Source organism: Periplaneta americana, chromosome 2 (assembly GCF_040183065.1).
Source record: "Periplaneta americana isolate PAMFEO1 chromosome 2, P.americana_PAMFEO1_priV1, whole genome shotgun sequence".
In the NCBI taxonomy this organism is placed as follows: domain Eukaryota; kingdom Metazoa; phylum Arthropoda; class Insecta; order Blattodea; family Blattidae; genus Periplaneta; species Periplaneta americana.
In genome coordinates, this window is record NC_091118.1 from 186481459 (window position 1) to 186496372 (window position 14914).

Here is a 14914-nt window from a genome sequence, read left to right on the forward strand (position 1 = left end):
GCGACACTTAAATCAAAAACCATCAACACTCTAGGAACATTGTTTATCATTGTCTATTCTACGCACTTTATAGGTTACTACTAACGCTGCCTCAATTTCTTAACAGTTGTTTTGGAGTGGAACATTTATTGAACGACCTGGCGATTGCTCTGCATTTCAGAGTATTTCCAGTTTCGTTTTCAGAATAAAAATCCTGCTACACGGCAGTAATTCATTGTGCGCGTGAATATTAACCTGGATAAGCGGACCTTAGACCTGCCTGGCAGCACTGTCGCGGAAGGCATAAAAATAAACAACAAACAATCGCTGTTGGTCGTTCGTTATCTCGTGAAAAAAAAAAAAATGCAACCGTGCGCCGTAGGTTACCAGGGGTTCTCAACCTTTTCAAGATTGTGAGCACCGCCCACATATAATGATAAGTGAGCGAGTACCATGATATCGAATAGATTTAATATATGAATGCATAAATAAATCAAATAACAAACGAAGTACACATTTTTAAAACACTCACCAGGGTAGCCTAATGAGATCCTTGACCTTGAATGTTATTCAGAATATCAGTGACGTCCAAGCAGAAGTCGCTTAGATGTGAATCAGTAAATTAAGCATGAACATGTTTTGTTAATGAGGTATTTCATAAGTGCGAAAGTTTTTTTTCGCATAGGTCGCTCCGAAAATTTCTGTGGGTTTAATAGAAACACTCTTTAGTATATGGGACGTTTTTGTATCTTCAGCTTCCTAAAGGCTATGTATTTATACTTTTAAAACATTTCAGAACTAAGGAGGACTGGAGATCTATCAATAGATGTTTCTCACGAACAGCCATATTGTTCTCTAGAATAATCTTGGCTTTTCTGAGTAAGTCCACACTGAATTGAAAAAGATTATAGACCATGGCCATGAGATATGGGAATGCCTATTCGGTCGCTAAAATAGTATAATGGATGGAGAGGAGCACCGTTTGTTCCAACACGTGCAACAAAGTTTGCATTGCTCGTAAGCACATTTTTACTCGCATGACGAGAGCACCAAATGTCATTAAAATAGCATCAGGTTGAGAACACCTGCTGTACAGTGGAAGTATGGGAGTTACCTAGCTGGAAATTGAATCGTAGCGAGGGAGGAAAATTTCTCAGTCACTTTCTGCTTCTCCTCACGCGCAGGTAGGTTTCACGAGCTAACGAATGGCCTATATACTCATCTATAACTGCCTTCTTTGCATATTTTGCATATTGTTGCGCTTTACTAATTCTGACGGTCCTTTCGATTAGTTTTTCTACCTATAACGTGACACCATTTTTCTTCTCTGCATCATAAAATTTGATCATATAAATGGGTCATTGATCAGCACATTCTGATTCGACCAGGCTGTGATGAATTGTGACTGTTTACTGTATACTCTTTTCCCGCTCGACAGAGCTTCCACATTTTTCCGCAACGTGGCAACTCTACGGTGCGTATAGCAAGGTTATAGTCTACTTAATTTATTGCGTAGCCACGCACTCACGCAGGTTGTAAGGAAATCTTCCAAAATGATCATGTTGAAACCCTCTTGAAAATTTGTACACGGGTAGCTGTCAATGTAAACTGTATAACACAATAAACACTTTAAAAAATAGCTTCAAACCTGCATATGAGTAACCTTGTTTTGTAAATTTTGAACACGCTTGCAAAGGCTCTCTGTGATTTTTCATTTTCCCTCATCAGGTAGGCAAATAGACAACATATAAATATTCTTTCTTCGGTTTTCTGTATCTTACTGGATTTAGATTGGCATATAAGATGGAGAATTCTTCACAAGTGACCAACTAAAGTACAACACACAGTTCATAGTGGATACTTACCAAGTTAAAGTCCAACTAAGTTAATTACATACATGTGTATGTACCTATTACTGTTGCGTGAGCTGTGACCCATCTGGCTTGACTTTGCTAGAAACAAGTAAGGAAGGCTACTTAGGGGAGAAGATAGTGAAATTTGAATTTTTTTTTCTAATTGATGTACAATTTCCATTTCTTGTAAGTTATTTAGAAATATTATTCCTGCAACAGCTTAAATTCGAGATTAACTCTGAAAAAGAAATTGGGGCCCAATTTTTGAAGAAAAAAAACCGAAGACAGTAATTTACTAAAATAGATATCTCAGCCATTTTTTAAGTTACATTGAAATTTTCTTTGACATTTTATTCCTAAAAGCACGTTATTTTAAATGTTCGGGGTATAATTTTGATATTGGCTTTCAAAATTTTTAGATAAATAGTTATATTTTAAGAATGAATTTTAGAGGTAGTTTTGCTTTTTCTGACAGTCTAAAGAATGTGTGTACTAAATATTACTAAATATTAGACTATGGAAGTAGCATATTTCCGAAGATCTAATAGTTTTTGTATGGAATAAAACAAAAAATTAAGTTACGGGAAATTGCAGTCAAAGATTAGTGTCATTTAAAATCCCTGTGATCCAAAGCTTTAAAAATGGCGTCACAGCACAATTCGGATTAAATTTTATGTAATGTGATTTTTACACATTTTTTGAAAACTTACTGGTTTTTTTTTTACCATTTTTAAGTACTCTCTCCACTTAGAAGTAGGCCTACTATAATAGTACAACGAACTATTTTGCGCTATTTCAAATATGTATTTTGCGTCTGGCAGTTTGTATTGACAGTTACAATTTAGACTATTTTTCCTTTACTTTTTTTTCCAATGTGTAAACTTGGAAGACGAATTTCACATGAAGGTGTGGAAGATTTCCTTCTAAGAGAGAACATTGGTTGCTACAATTAATGCAGTCGACTTAATTTTTCTCAACGTGTTTCAGATACAACTCCTTCACTATTTCAGAATCCGTGTGTGCCTTCATAATTTAAAAAAAAAATACAAGGCAGTGAACAAATCAAATTGTAGCTCAGAGGTGGCTTAAGAAACTGCAAGCTGTGCCTCGTAAAAGGTGGCCGTTCCTCTGTTTTATTAGTCCCGACACGAAGTCTCCCCTCAGCTGATAAACTTCAAGGTCGCATCGAGCTCGAGACGAACGACTTTATTAACAGGGAAGGCAGACACTGCTCGGAAATAATAATTTATTTAGACGCGGCTCCCTTTTATTAGTATTACCCAATGCCTCTTCTCATGAGACACCCATCGGTTAAAACTATATCACGAAAATGAATAGGTATTCAAGAAATATTGTCATGTCCAGAGTTTTAGCCATTCTCAAATGTATCTTAATAATGTTGCTTCATCTTTGTGATTAACCTGCTTGGTTGCCGGGATAAAATCCAGGATATCCGCCCGGATAACCTCCGCCGTTTGATCCTGGCACATTGATCACTTCCACTTCTTCATCTACAGGCACGCCTCCAGGAATTCTTCCTCCATCTTCACCTACAGGGATTTCATTGCCTCCATCTCCGCCACTTGGATATGGGTTATTTGGGTTGGGGTTAGGGTTGGGGTTAGGGTTGGGGTTGGGGTACACAGGAGGGTACTGCCCGCCGAATACTGGATACACGCCTAGAAGAGGGAAAAGTTGAGAACAATCATGAAATAAACCCAAGCAAAAACATAGCAGAGTATTTCAAGCATTTGCTGTCTATGCCAGAGCCAAAGGTTTAAGCCCAAGCGAATCTGTTTGTATTTACAGTAACATCTGTCCACTCGTCTCTTATTTTTGGTCTTGCTATTCCGCAAAACAAATCTCTCTCACTCTCCCTTCGGAGGAGGGCCCAAAGGCTAGCGTCTCAGTCTGAGGCTTATTGTGTAAATAATTTATTTTTATTTTTTTTGTCTTTTTAATTAATTTAACGTCTATTTGTCCGATTTTAATATAGCCAATGTTCTTCTCCTGGTTATGAAGATTTAAAGCTATAACAATTATGTATGCTGATGACACTACATTCTTATGTTCTAGCTCTACTCTGAATGAATTACATGCTCTAACCAATGATATTCTATCACAGATGGCTTTATGGTTTGAATCTAATGGTTTTTTGCTTAATCAAGAAAAGACTATCAACATAACTTTTACCCTAAATCATGTAATAAAAAAGGACAACATACAAAACTATACCAAATTTCTAGGACTTTTCATAGACTCCAGTTTAACATGGGAAAAACATATCGAATATACATGCACAAAATTATCAAGAGTTGTATATTTATTAAAGAAATTAGTGACTTGTGTTTCTCAAAATTATTTAAGATGTGCCTACTTTTCGTTCTTTCAGTCGATAATTAGGTATGCCTTAATTTTCTGGGGAAATGGTAGCAAAATTGGGAGTGTCTTGATTTTGCAAAAGAAAGTCATTAGAATTCTATGTCAACCAAACTATCTTGAACATTGTCGACCTCTTTTCAAACAATCACAGATATTAACTGTCGTCGATCTGGTTGGCAAGTTGGTATAGCGCTGGCCTTCTATGTCCAAGGTTGTGGTTTCGATCCCGGGCCGATGGCATTTAAGTGTGCTTAAATGCGACAGGCTCATGTCAGTAGATTTACTGGCATGTAAAAGAACTCCTGCGGGACAAAATTCCGGCACATCCGGCGACGCTGATATAACCTCTGCAGTTGCGAGCGTCGTTAAATAAAACACAACATATTAACTGTCATGAATTTATATATATACGACTTAGTCCTTTACACTCGACAAAATATAGACAATTACTCATTAATAGCCAATACACATGATCATGAAATTAGAAATAGTGAACAAATTAATATTCCATACTGTAGATTACGTAAACTAGTACAAATTTTTCTGTCATGGGGATGAAATTATATAATAAGCTTCCCAGTCAATATTATAAGTTACCAACCAATAGTTTCAAAGCTAGATTTTATAATTGGCTTTTAATTAATCCTTTCTACTCTGTAGATGAGTTTCTTAACATAAATTCATACGAAATTATTTTTTAATAAATAAAGTTATTTAGATTAGTTACAATTATTACATAAGAGTGAAGTGTTTTCAGTTATTACATAAGAGTTTCAAAATGTTTTGTGTTTTCATTCTAATTACTGTTTTCAATTATATGTGCATTTTTAAGTGTATGTTTTTTTGTGACGAAGCCTGTCACTGTATGTTTAATGGCTTAATAAATTGAATTGAATTGAATTAAATGTATAATGAGCCTACCGGAAGGCGTCTACCGGAAAATAAATTATTATGTTATATCCTAAACTTATCTTGTAACTTTTTAGAGTGAGACAGTCTATAGGAAGGTAAATAGTAATACAGCAATGAAAGGTCACTTACCAGGGAATCCTCCTTGGGGATACACGCCACCGTTAGGATAATAGCCACCGCCTACAGTGAATATAACTCCACCTGGATAAGCTCCGTTTCCGCCAAAACCGGTAAAATATCTGGCACTTTTCTGAGCTTCTGTCCCTACGTTTTGCAGCTCTTGAACTTTCTCGTCCGTGGAGCCTGTAACAATCACCAGATCGTTTAATGAAACTGTGCTCACAGAAGAGAAAGACTTAACAAAAATTATTCTGTTATTTATTGAGGGATATTTATGCTGATCAACTTTCAGTTAAGCTCAATCATAAGAAAAATAACACAACTTTTGTTATTCTCAACTCTCAATATATTTATATTTACTGTTGGAAAATTAAGGTATGTACAAATTCCACAGCACAATGCTTATGTTGCGAACATTGAAAAAAGAAAGCTTAACAATGATATATGTGTGTGTGTATCCAATGCCCACCCACTTCACTTGCGTGATTCGGGTTCTGCATACTGCGGATAGATGGCAGAACCGTGACCCATTTTCTAGTTGTACACCACTTCGGCGAGTCACACTGTACATGATGTGTATCTGTGGAGAGTTATGCCGTGTACTAGGGTGAGTGTATGTGTAAGTGTAGTGTCTCGAATGAGTGGCGATGATGAAGATGAGGAAGGGAGAAGGGGAAACCCGTGCCGGCACGTAGCCTACTCCTGTCGAATAGCACCAAGGGGGCCGCCAGACTTAACGTCCCCATCCGACGGACGAATCACTATCAACAGTGACATACGCCTTCTCTTAATATGCACTGCGGAGAGATTTGGGATTTAACCCAGGCATATTGGTGCACAATTTAATGATTAGAAGTTGTGCACCGCCATCTCTCCTAGTCCCGAGGTAGAAATTTTACATGAAAATTCCTGACCCCGCCGAAAATCGAACTCGGGCCGGCTAGTCTGGAAGCAGACACGCTACCACAGAGCTAACTAGGCGGATTTAACAATGATATGGGCCTAGCTATATTGAATAGTGAACATAAATTGTCTTCATTTTGGATCCTTTTAAACTTAAATCTATATTTCTGATTACTTTGACAACATTTTAGTAGATCTCTTTGCTACATATTCTGCAAATTGCTGACATGTCATCTTAAAATTTAAAGTAATGCATAAGTTTGCCTTAACTAAGTTTACACTTAATTTATTACGCTCATCAGCCCTCAATGCTGCTAGTTTATTTTATTAATATTTTTCTTAATGCTGCTAGTTTATTTTATTAATATTTTTCTTATTTCTCACAAAATAAATGCATAGAAACATGCAGCTACCTCGTAAATACTTGCAGTAAAATTTCATCCAGATTGATTAATATTTGGCATAAGAAAGTTGGTGATGAATCAACAAATATGAACACAGAAAAATAGATTTGAAAATAAAATGAGTATTTATGTAAATTAATATTCCACTCCGCTACATTCATCTAGTAACTTCAGGGAGCCAACAAAAAGTTACTAGATTTGTAATCAAAAATTTTAAAAAAGAATTCTTCGATGAAAAACAATTTTGACAGCTCTTTAAATTCCACGCCCCCTTCCAGCCTTAATTTAATAAGTGTAAACATACGAGTATTTGTAATCAGAATTGAGCTGAATCCATTTGGGGTATGAAAATATAAATTCTGAATAAGTGAAATAGCTAAAAAGATTTTGGAAAAATTTTCATGATTTTCAGTGGAGTCTTCCCTTAAATCGTATTACATTTCACTACTGATTACTGAATTCTTAGAGAAAGAATGAAAATATTTTATTCCGAAATAATATGTACGACCAGAGCCTTCTGTCTATTGATAACTATTCTAAGACAAGTGAACACGAATTTCAGAAACAAAAGAATAATGGAAATATTCATTTTTATTATAAAGGCAAAGGAATTTAAAAGGCTCAAAATTTAATTAAGGTACTAAAATTATGAAAGTCACATTCAGTAAAAGTAAATTTATTGGGTGTTCTTGAAGCTGAGTAAATTTAGGTTGACTGTTTATTTCTGAGTTGATTGATGATAAGGTTATGTTGTTCCTCACTGATTTGTATGGACACACATTGTTTTCTAAATGCTTACGCAGACTAGGAAGCAGGAAAAAAATTACGAATTATCAGTGACAAGATATGTGATAGAGGGCTCTCATTGATTGAAACTCTGCGTCCACACCTGTGGAGTAACGGTCAGCGCGTCTGGCCGCGAAACTAGGTGGCCCGGGTTCGAATCCCGGTCGGGGCAAGTTATCTGGTTGAGGTTTTTTCCGGGGTTTTCCCTCAACCCAATACGAGCAAATGCTGGGTAACTTTCGGTGATGGACCCCGGACTCATTTCACCGGCATTATCACCTTCATTTCATTCAGACGCTAAATAACCTAGATGTTGATACAGCGTCGTAAAATAAAGAAACTCTGCGGATTCTTACATTGGTACATGAGCGAAATAACCAGAATTACTGTTGTCAACATAGTTCAACCACAGTCTAGTATATACAGTCACGAAGCTTGAGTTGTGAGGGTGCTAGAAACAATAGACTGTGACGGTACTATTTTGCATTGCCTGTAATGAGGCGATATTAGCGATCCTAGTGGTGAGCAACTACCTAATGTTTGCATATTTACTACGTATTGAGCTTCGCGACTGTATATACTAGACTGTGGTTCAACCTTGTAATTTATAATAACTACTGAAGCTTTCCTGGCGACGTGATAATTCGAAATTTTCTCGGGCTTCCAGCCAGGTCATAAGTTGGTGATCCACCGACGTTTCGAGGATGTTCATCTTCCTCATCTTCAGGGTTAAATGATCCCTGGAGGATGTTCATCTTCCTCATCTTCAGGGTTAAATGATCAGGGACCAGGGATCATTTAACCCTGAAGATGAGGAAGATGAACATCCTCGAAACGTCGGTGGACCACCAACTTATGACCTGGCTGGAAGCCCGAGAAAATTTCGAATTACTTGCAATTTATGTTCGCGTTATATTGCTTATTCAACTGCCTTTGATATTAATTTCGTATCACTTCTTTAAAGTGAGTTCAATCTCTTGAAGCTTTTCTTTAAATAATGTAATGAAAATAATAATAAAACAACCAAAATTACTTTTCAGATAAAGGAAAGTACCGAACATGTTTATTTACGCGACAATATGGAAATAGATTTTTCTAATATCGCAATATTTTCTCCTTTAGTTATAATTCGTAGAATGAGAAGATGAAAAATATAGGACGTCATGTTTGCGTTTCGTAATACACTATTAGTTATATATATTTATTTTTCCTGTTAAGTGTAGTGTCAGATATTTCTGGCGTATCAAAGTGCATTTTCTGTGTTTTCATTCTTCAGTCCTCCAGTGCTTGCAACTCTTAAGCTATGCTAAGCAGATATCATCTGATGACACACATTTGCAACTTGATCATGTCTGTGAAGGTAATCTGTCCGTGTGAGTAATTTGTAACCTCCTGTCATGTGTTGTATTGTTTCATGCATATTTTCAGCAGAAGTTACCTTCAACCACTCCTTCCATTTTCCTGCATATTGAGTGTATTTGCTGGTATTCATTGCTACATTTTGTATCGTTAATATGAAGCCTTTCACCTCTAAAAAGCAATTCGCTTCCTTAAGCCACTTCTGCATGTTTCTTTACTAATGTGGGCTTGATTTAGATGATGATGATGGTTATTATTATTTTGAAGTTATTGGACTTTTTTTTTGGCTCAAGAGGCACAGTTTTCTTCAGTTTTTCAAAGCCTTTGGTTTAGATGAAGTAGCGTTCACTTCTATTAAAAAGCATTTTAATCGATTCCATTTTTTTTTCCTTTTTGCGGAGAAGGGCTTGAGGGCTTGCATCTCAGCCTGAGGATTATTGTGCTTATCACTCCTCTTGTGTGAATGATATTTATCGCCGAACGGTCGTGCTCTTGTACGAATACAGCACTCTGCACCGTGAACTTAACCCTGGCTATTTTTTTTCTTGGTTATTTAACGACGCTATATCAACTGCAAGTTTATTTAGCGTCGGTGGGATTGGTGATAGCGAGATGGTATTTGGCGAGATAAGGCCGAGGATTCGCCATAGATTAACTGACATTTGCCTTACGGTTGGGGAAAACCTCGGAAAAAACCCAACCAGGTAATCAGCCCACCCGGAAATCGAACCCGCGCCCGAACGCAACTCCGAATCGGCAGGCAAGCGCTTAGCCGACAGAGCTACGCCGGTGGCTCCCCCTGGCTATAGTAATGGCGTTAATTATATAGGGTAGATGGTAACCTCTACACCAAAATGAAACTGACAATAGATCATGAGGAGAGATTTGAAAAATCTAAATAAGTTTTTTCTCTAACATTCACCGTTTTAGAGGAAATCGTTATGTTTCTATAAAGCATTTGGCAACATCACGGCTGCTGCAATAACTCTAAGCAAGCGCGGCCTGCGCTTCTTACCTTCCCCTCCCCCTCTGCTGTACTCAGTGAGTATCACGATTTCAACGATTTTTGCTATTATTCAATTTAAATTCATGATTAAACGGTTTAATTTGCAAAAAAAAAAAAAAAAAAAAAAGTTTCAAGGCATTAGTTGTTCAGATTATTTTTACCTATCTGCCATTTTTTCGGGCCATTACCGCAATAGAGCGCTGCAAACATTGGGCAAAGACTATTTTTTTTTTCCGTTTAATGGTTCTTCATCGAAGTAAAAGTGCAATAAAAGTTTTGTTATATTTAACATTTAGTATCACCTCTTAAACTTTGGTGCAGAGGTTACCATCCACCCTGTATGTAAATTAATGGTAGCGAAATGAATCCGACGTCCAACGCTGAGAGTTACTCAACAATTCTGCTTCAATTGGTTGTGGGAAAACCTCGGGAAAAACCCAGCCAGGATTTGAACCCTGGCCCGCTTGTTTCATGATCAGACATGCTAAACGTTACTCCACAGCGGTAGATAATCGATTCCATAAAAATCATAAATTTTCACATATATGGACAATAAACGCTCCAGTACGAATTAATTCTGAAATAATAAGATAGTTTTTGTAAATAACTTAATTTATTTGTTAATGAAAAATTATTATTACATTTGAATTAATTAATTAGTAAGCGATACATATATTGCAGCTCCAAAATGGAGCAGTTTTGTTTCTTCTTCTTCTTCTTCTTCTTTTATTATTATTATTATTATTATTATTATTATTATTATTATTATTATTATTATTATTATTATTGATAATTTGCTAGGAGACGTCGTTGTTGCATATAGACCACTTTTACACTAAACCTAAAATTTGTTTTTGCAAGATATACTAAAACCCTAAACTAACCTAACCTAACCTTTTCCTTAATCTGTGACAGGTTACGTTAGGTTAGATTAGTGTTTTAGTATACGTTGTATACACTAAGGTTAGGTTTAGTGTAAAACTGGTCTATATGCAACGACGTCTCCTACCAAATTACCCCCTAAACTGACCTAACCTAACCTTTTCCTTAATCTGTGACACGTTAGGTTAGGTTAGTGTTTTAATATACGTTGTGTACACTAAGGTTAGGTTTAGTGTAAAAGTGGTCTATATGCAACGACATCTCCTAGCAAATTATCTAATCATTATTATTATTATTATTATTATTATTATTATTATTATTATTATTATTATTATTAGTATTATTATTATTATTATTATTATTATTATTATTATTATTATTATTATTATTATATTGGCTAAGCGCTGTTGGTTAGTACACTAATTCTAATAAATACTACTTTATTACAAACTGCAAGTACAGTTGTGTAACTCTGAATAAAATCTATTAATATAAAGTTTATATATGCTTTCACATGTTAATTACTAAGTTTACATTGTTAAACTTTATATTCCGAAGTGAATATAGTGTTAAAAGTTGTGTAATCAATATGTAAAGTCTATGAAATTGTCACCGATGTGACGGCGCCTGAATCAAACATTGGCTTACCTTTATCAAGATGCTGTGGCAAGGCCGCGACGAGGGGTACGAGCAGACAGACTACCAGACAATTCCTCATAGTGTATTCCTTGGCAGATGGCTTCTCGACGGCAAGGTAACTCTGAGCACACTGACGTCGATCCGGACGACTACCACATATATAAGCATCGGCTCGACTCTACTAAAATGTCACAATTTGAAATACTACTTCAATTCCCTGGCAGCGGCGTTTACATTCTTTTGAAATTGTTCTTCCGCTCATTTTGTGCGAGGAGGAAACCCTTGCAAGGAGTGGTGCGTTCCTGCCCCAGAGGTGCAACACGTTCCGAGTATCGTGTGGTCACATGTAACCGCTTTTGTTTTCCACGGGGAAACCAGTTCTTAGGGGAAGTGCGTTACAGTTTTCATAATACAATAAACCCAACCCACACTAAAACCACCGGTCTGTAACTTCATTACACCTTCGTCTTAACTCACACGCTTTCTTCTTCTCCTCGAAGAGTTTTCATTATTTTGATGTTATTGGTTATTATTAGTGACCGGTATAATAAGAAGAAAATTGTGCCAAAATATGAAATTTATTTTTTATAAAATATGAAAATATTAAATATATATTTCAATGCTAAAATATGCCTGTTCCTGAATCATTTGGAGTAAGTTTACATCATTATTTAGTAATGAGGAACCCGCAGTTTCATTGCCGCCCTCACATAAGCCCGCCATCGGTCCCTACCCTGAGCAAGATTTATTTTATTTTATTAGGTTATTTTACGACGCTTTATCAACATCTCAGGTTATTTAGGGTCTGAATGAGATGAAGGTGATAATGCCGGTGAAATGAGTTCGGGGTCCAACACCGAAAGTTAACCAAACTTTTGCTTGTATTGGGTTGAGGGAAAACCCCGGAAAAACCTCAATCAGGTAACTTGCTCCAACCAGAAATCGAACCCGGGTCACTTGATTTCGCGGCTAGACGCTCTAACCATTACTCCACAGGTGTGGACAGCAAGATTAATCCAGTCACTACCATCATATCCCATTTCCTTAAAATCTGTTTTAATATTATCCTCCCATCTACGTCTCGGCCTCCCGAAAGGTCTTTTTCCCTCCGGCCTCCCAACTAACACTCTATATGCATTTCTGGATTCGCCCATACGTGCTACATGCCCTGCCCATCTCAAACATCTGAATTTAATGTTCCTAATTATGTCAGGAGAAGAATATAATGCGTGCAGTTCTGTGTTGTGTAACTTTCTCCATTCTCCTGTAACTTCATCCCTCTTAGCACCAAATATTTTCCTAAGCACCTTATTCACAAACACCTTTAACCTCTGTTCCTTTCTCAAAGTAACAGTCCAAATTTCACAACCATATAGAACAACCGGTAATATAACTGTCTTATAAATTCTAATTTTCAGCTTTTTCGAGAAAAGACTGAATGATAAAAGCTTCTCAATCGAATAATAATAGACATTACCCATATATTTATTCTACGTTTAAGTCCACACCTGTGGAGTAACGGTCAGCGCGTCTGGCCGCGAAACCAGGTGGCCCGGGTTCGATTACCGGTCGGGGCAGGTTACCTGGTTGAGGTTTTTTCCGGGGTTTTCCCTCAACCCAATATGAGCAAATGCTGGGTAACTTCCGGTGTTGGACCCCGGACTCATTTCACCCGGATTATCACCTTCATCTCATTCAGACGCTAAATAACTAAAGATGTTCATAAAGCGTCGTAAAATAACCTACTAAAAAAAAAATTCTGTGTTTAATTTTCTCTCGAGTGTCATTTATGTTTGTTACTTTTGCTCCAAGGTACCTGAATTTTTCCACCTTTTCAAAGGATAGATTTCTAATTTTTATATTTCAATTTCATACAATATTCTGTTCACGAGAGACAATCATATAGTTTGTCTTTTCGGGATTTACCTCCAAACTGTCATTTTACTTCCTTCACATAAAATTCTCGTGTTTTCCCTAAAATTTTGTGGATTTTCTTCTAGCATATTCACGTCATCCGCATAGATGAGTAGCTGATATAACCCATTCAATTCCAAACTTCTTCTGTTACCTTGGTAAAAGTTTGATCTTGTAATGCAACCCCCACTTACCCCGTAGATATATCGCGGGACAGTTATACCACAGTCTAGTATATATAGTTACGAAGCTTGAGTTGTGATCAAAGTCCACAGCTGTGGAGTAACGGTTAGTATGTCTGACCGTGAAACGAGCGGGCCCGGATTCAAATCCTGGTTGGGACAAGTTACCTGGTTGAGGTTTTTCTGGGGTTTTCTCTCAACTCAGTGGTTTCCAAACTTTTTGAAGGCGCGACCCACTTTTGGCGAGACTTCAGTTTGCGACCCCCCCCCACCACTATCTACCGTACGGTACCGTCAACGCGAGCTACTTTGACCCTTAAGTTGTTACTTGAACCCAGAAGAAAAAATGTGGTGGATCATCACAGAACTAGTTTCAATGTGTCTAGTGCTGTACAGTTCTACCATTTATCGGACACAGTACACTAACTCGACATTAAAATGTATGAGATATTTTACATCGACGAAAACATTTTTTTTTCTTCTGGATTCAAGTAACACCTTAAGGGTCAAAGTAGCCCGCGTTGACGGTACCGATTCTTGACTCCATGAAAAAATACAAATCCCTGTAAAATCGTAACCAACTATAATTTTATTCTAAATCAGTGGATATCAACTGAAGTACGATTTTAAACAACGGCTTTTGAGTATTTTGTGGAAGGAATTAAAAACAATTACGATAGTCACAATTGATACTAAATCCATTGTGTTCAACTGGTTGAAATTAAAAAAATACGAAGGAAAAACTCATTGAAATATGTACCTTCTGATGAAATTTTGAAACTAGACCTTTTTTTTTTTTTTTTTTCTTCACAAAGCGTTGATGAGTTTTGCATCAAAAGAATACCTCGAGTTAAAAAAAAAGTTCTTAAATTTTCTATAACATTTTCAACCTCGTATTCATGTAAATTAAGTTTCTCGTCTATAATTGCCATCAAAACTAAAGCGAGAAATCTCGAACTTGAAAAACGATATCGCTGTGTGTATCAAATACGTCTTTGTCCAGATGTACTAGATTCATTTTTCTCCCTATTTTGCCAATACATTTCACCCTAATTTTTTCTATTATGTAATACTTGAATTTTCCGAGCTTCTCTTTCCACTTATCCATAATTGAATCGGTTTTTTGAAAAACCCCGTAAGTCACGAAATACAAAATTTTAGAGAAAAACAAAAAACAGTTTAAAAGAAATGCATGAGTTAAGAATTGGAATATCTAAAATGGGAAATGTTGGTAAAAGCACAACGAATATTTCTGTATGCAAAATAATATTTTTAAATAGAATATGACTCAGTATTCATGTTTAAAAATCTTGACTTCTGGGGTTTCTCAAAATCTGGTAAAGATTTAACAAAACAATCTTTTTGTTTCATGACATAATTGAATATTTGGTTAAAAAATAATACGAATTTGATTCTCAAAACCAGTATTTAGAAGCTGACTTGATAATTTTTGCTTCATGTGAACAAATTTTACTCCAATCTGTATGAAATGTCACTAAGGACATAAATAATAAAGTTCTGCATGAAATGATCTAATACAATAATACATTATACAAAAGACAACAACGTTATTCTAACAAATCCAAAATTCAG

The 14914-nt window shown here is 36.3% G+C and overlaps 1 protein-coding gene across 1 annotated transcript; it reads right to left on the bottom strand.

The window, feature by feature from the left end:
* Positions 1-2537: 2537 nt before the first annotated feature.
* On the bottom strand, positions 2538-11393 carry LOC138694938 (uncharacterized). The gene is made up of 3 exons (XM_069819144.1): positions 11235-11393; positions 5256-5429; positions 2538-3511 (listed from the first exon to the last, which is right to left on the bottom strand). Exons 1-3 carry the CDS (start codon positions 11302-11304, stop codon positions 3249-3251), a joined length of 507 nt encoding a protein of 168 aa, XP_069675245.1. The 5' UTR covers positions 11305-11393; the 3' UTR covers positions 2538-3248.
* Positions 11394-14914: the final 3521 nt, after the last annotated feature.

What these genes read in the sequence shown, in the direction of transcription:
- LOC138694938 (XM_069819144.1), bottom strand. Translation starts at nt 11,304, where the DNA reads ATGAGGAATTGTCTGGTAGTCTGTCTGCTCGTACCCCTCGTCGCGGCC. An exon ending in GCCACAGCATCTTGATAAAG is followed by an intron (nt 5,430 to 11,234) that starts GTAAGCCAATGT and finishes TGATTGTTACAG; the next exon opens with GCTCCACGGACGAGAAAGTT. An exon ending in TCCCCAAGGAGGATTCCCTG is followed by an intron (nt 3,512 to 5,255) that starts GTAAGTGACCTT and finishes TCCCTCTTCTAG; the next exon opens with GCGTGTATCCAGTATTCGGC.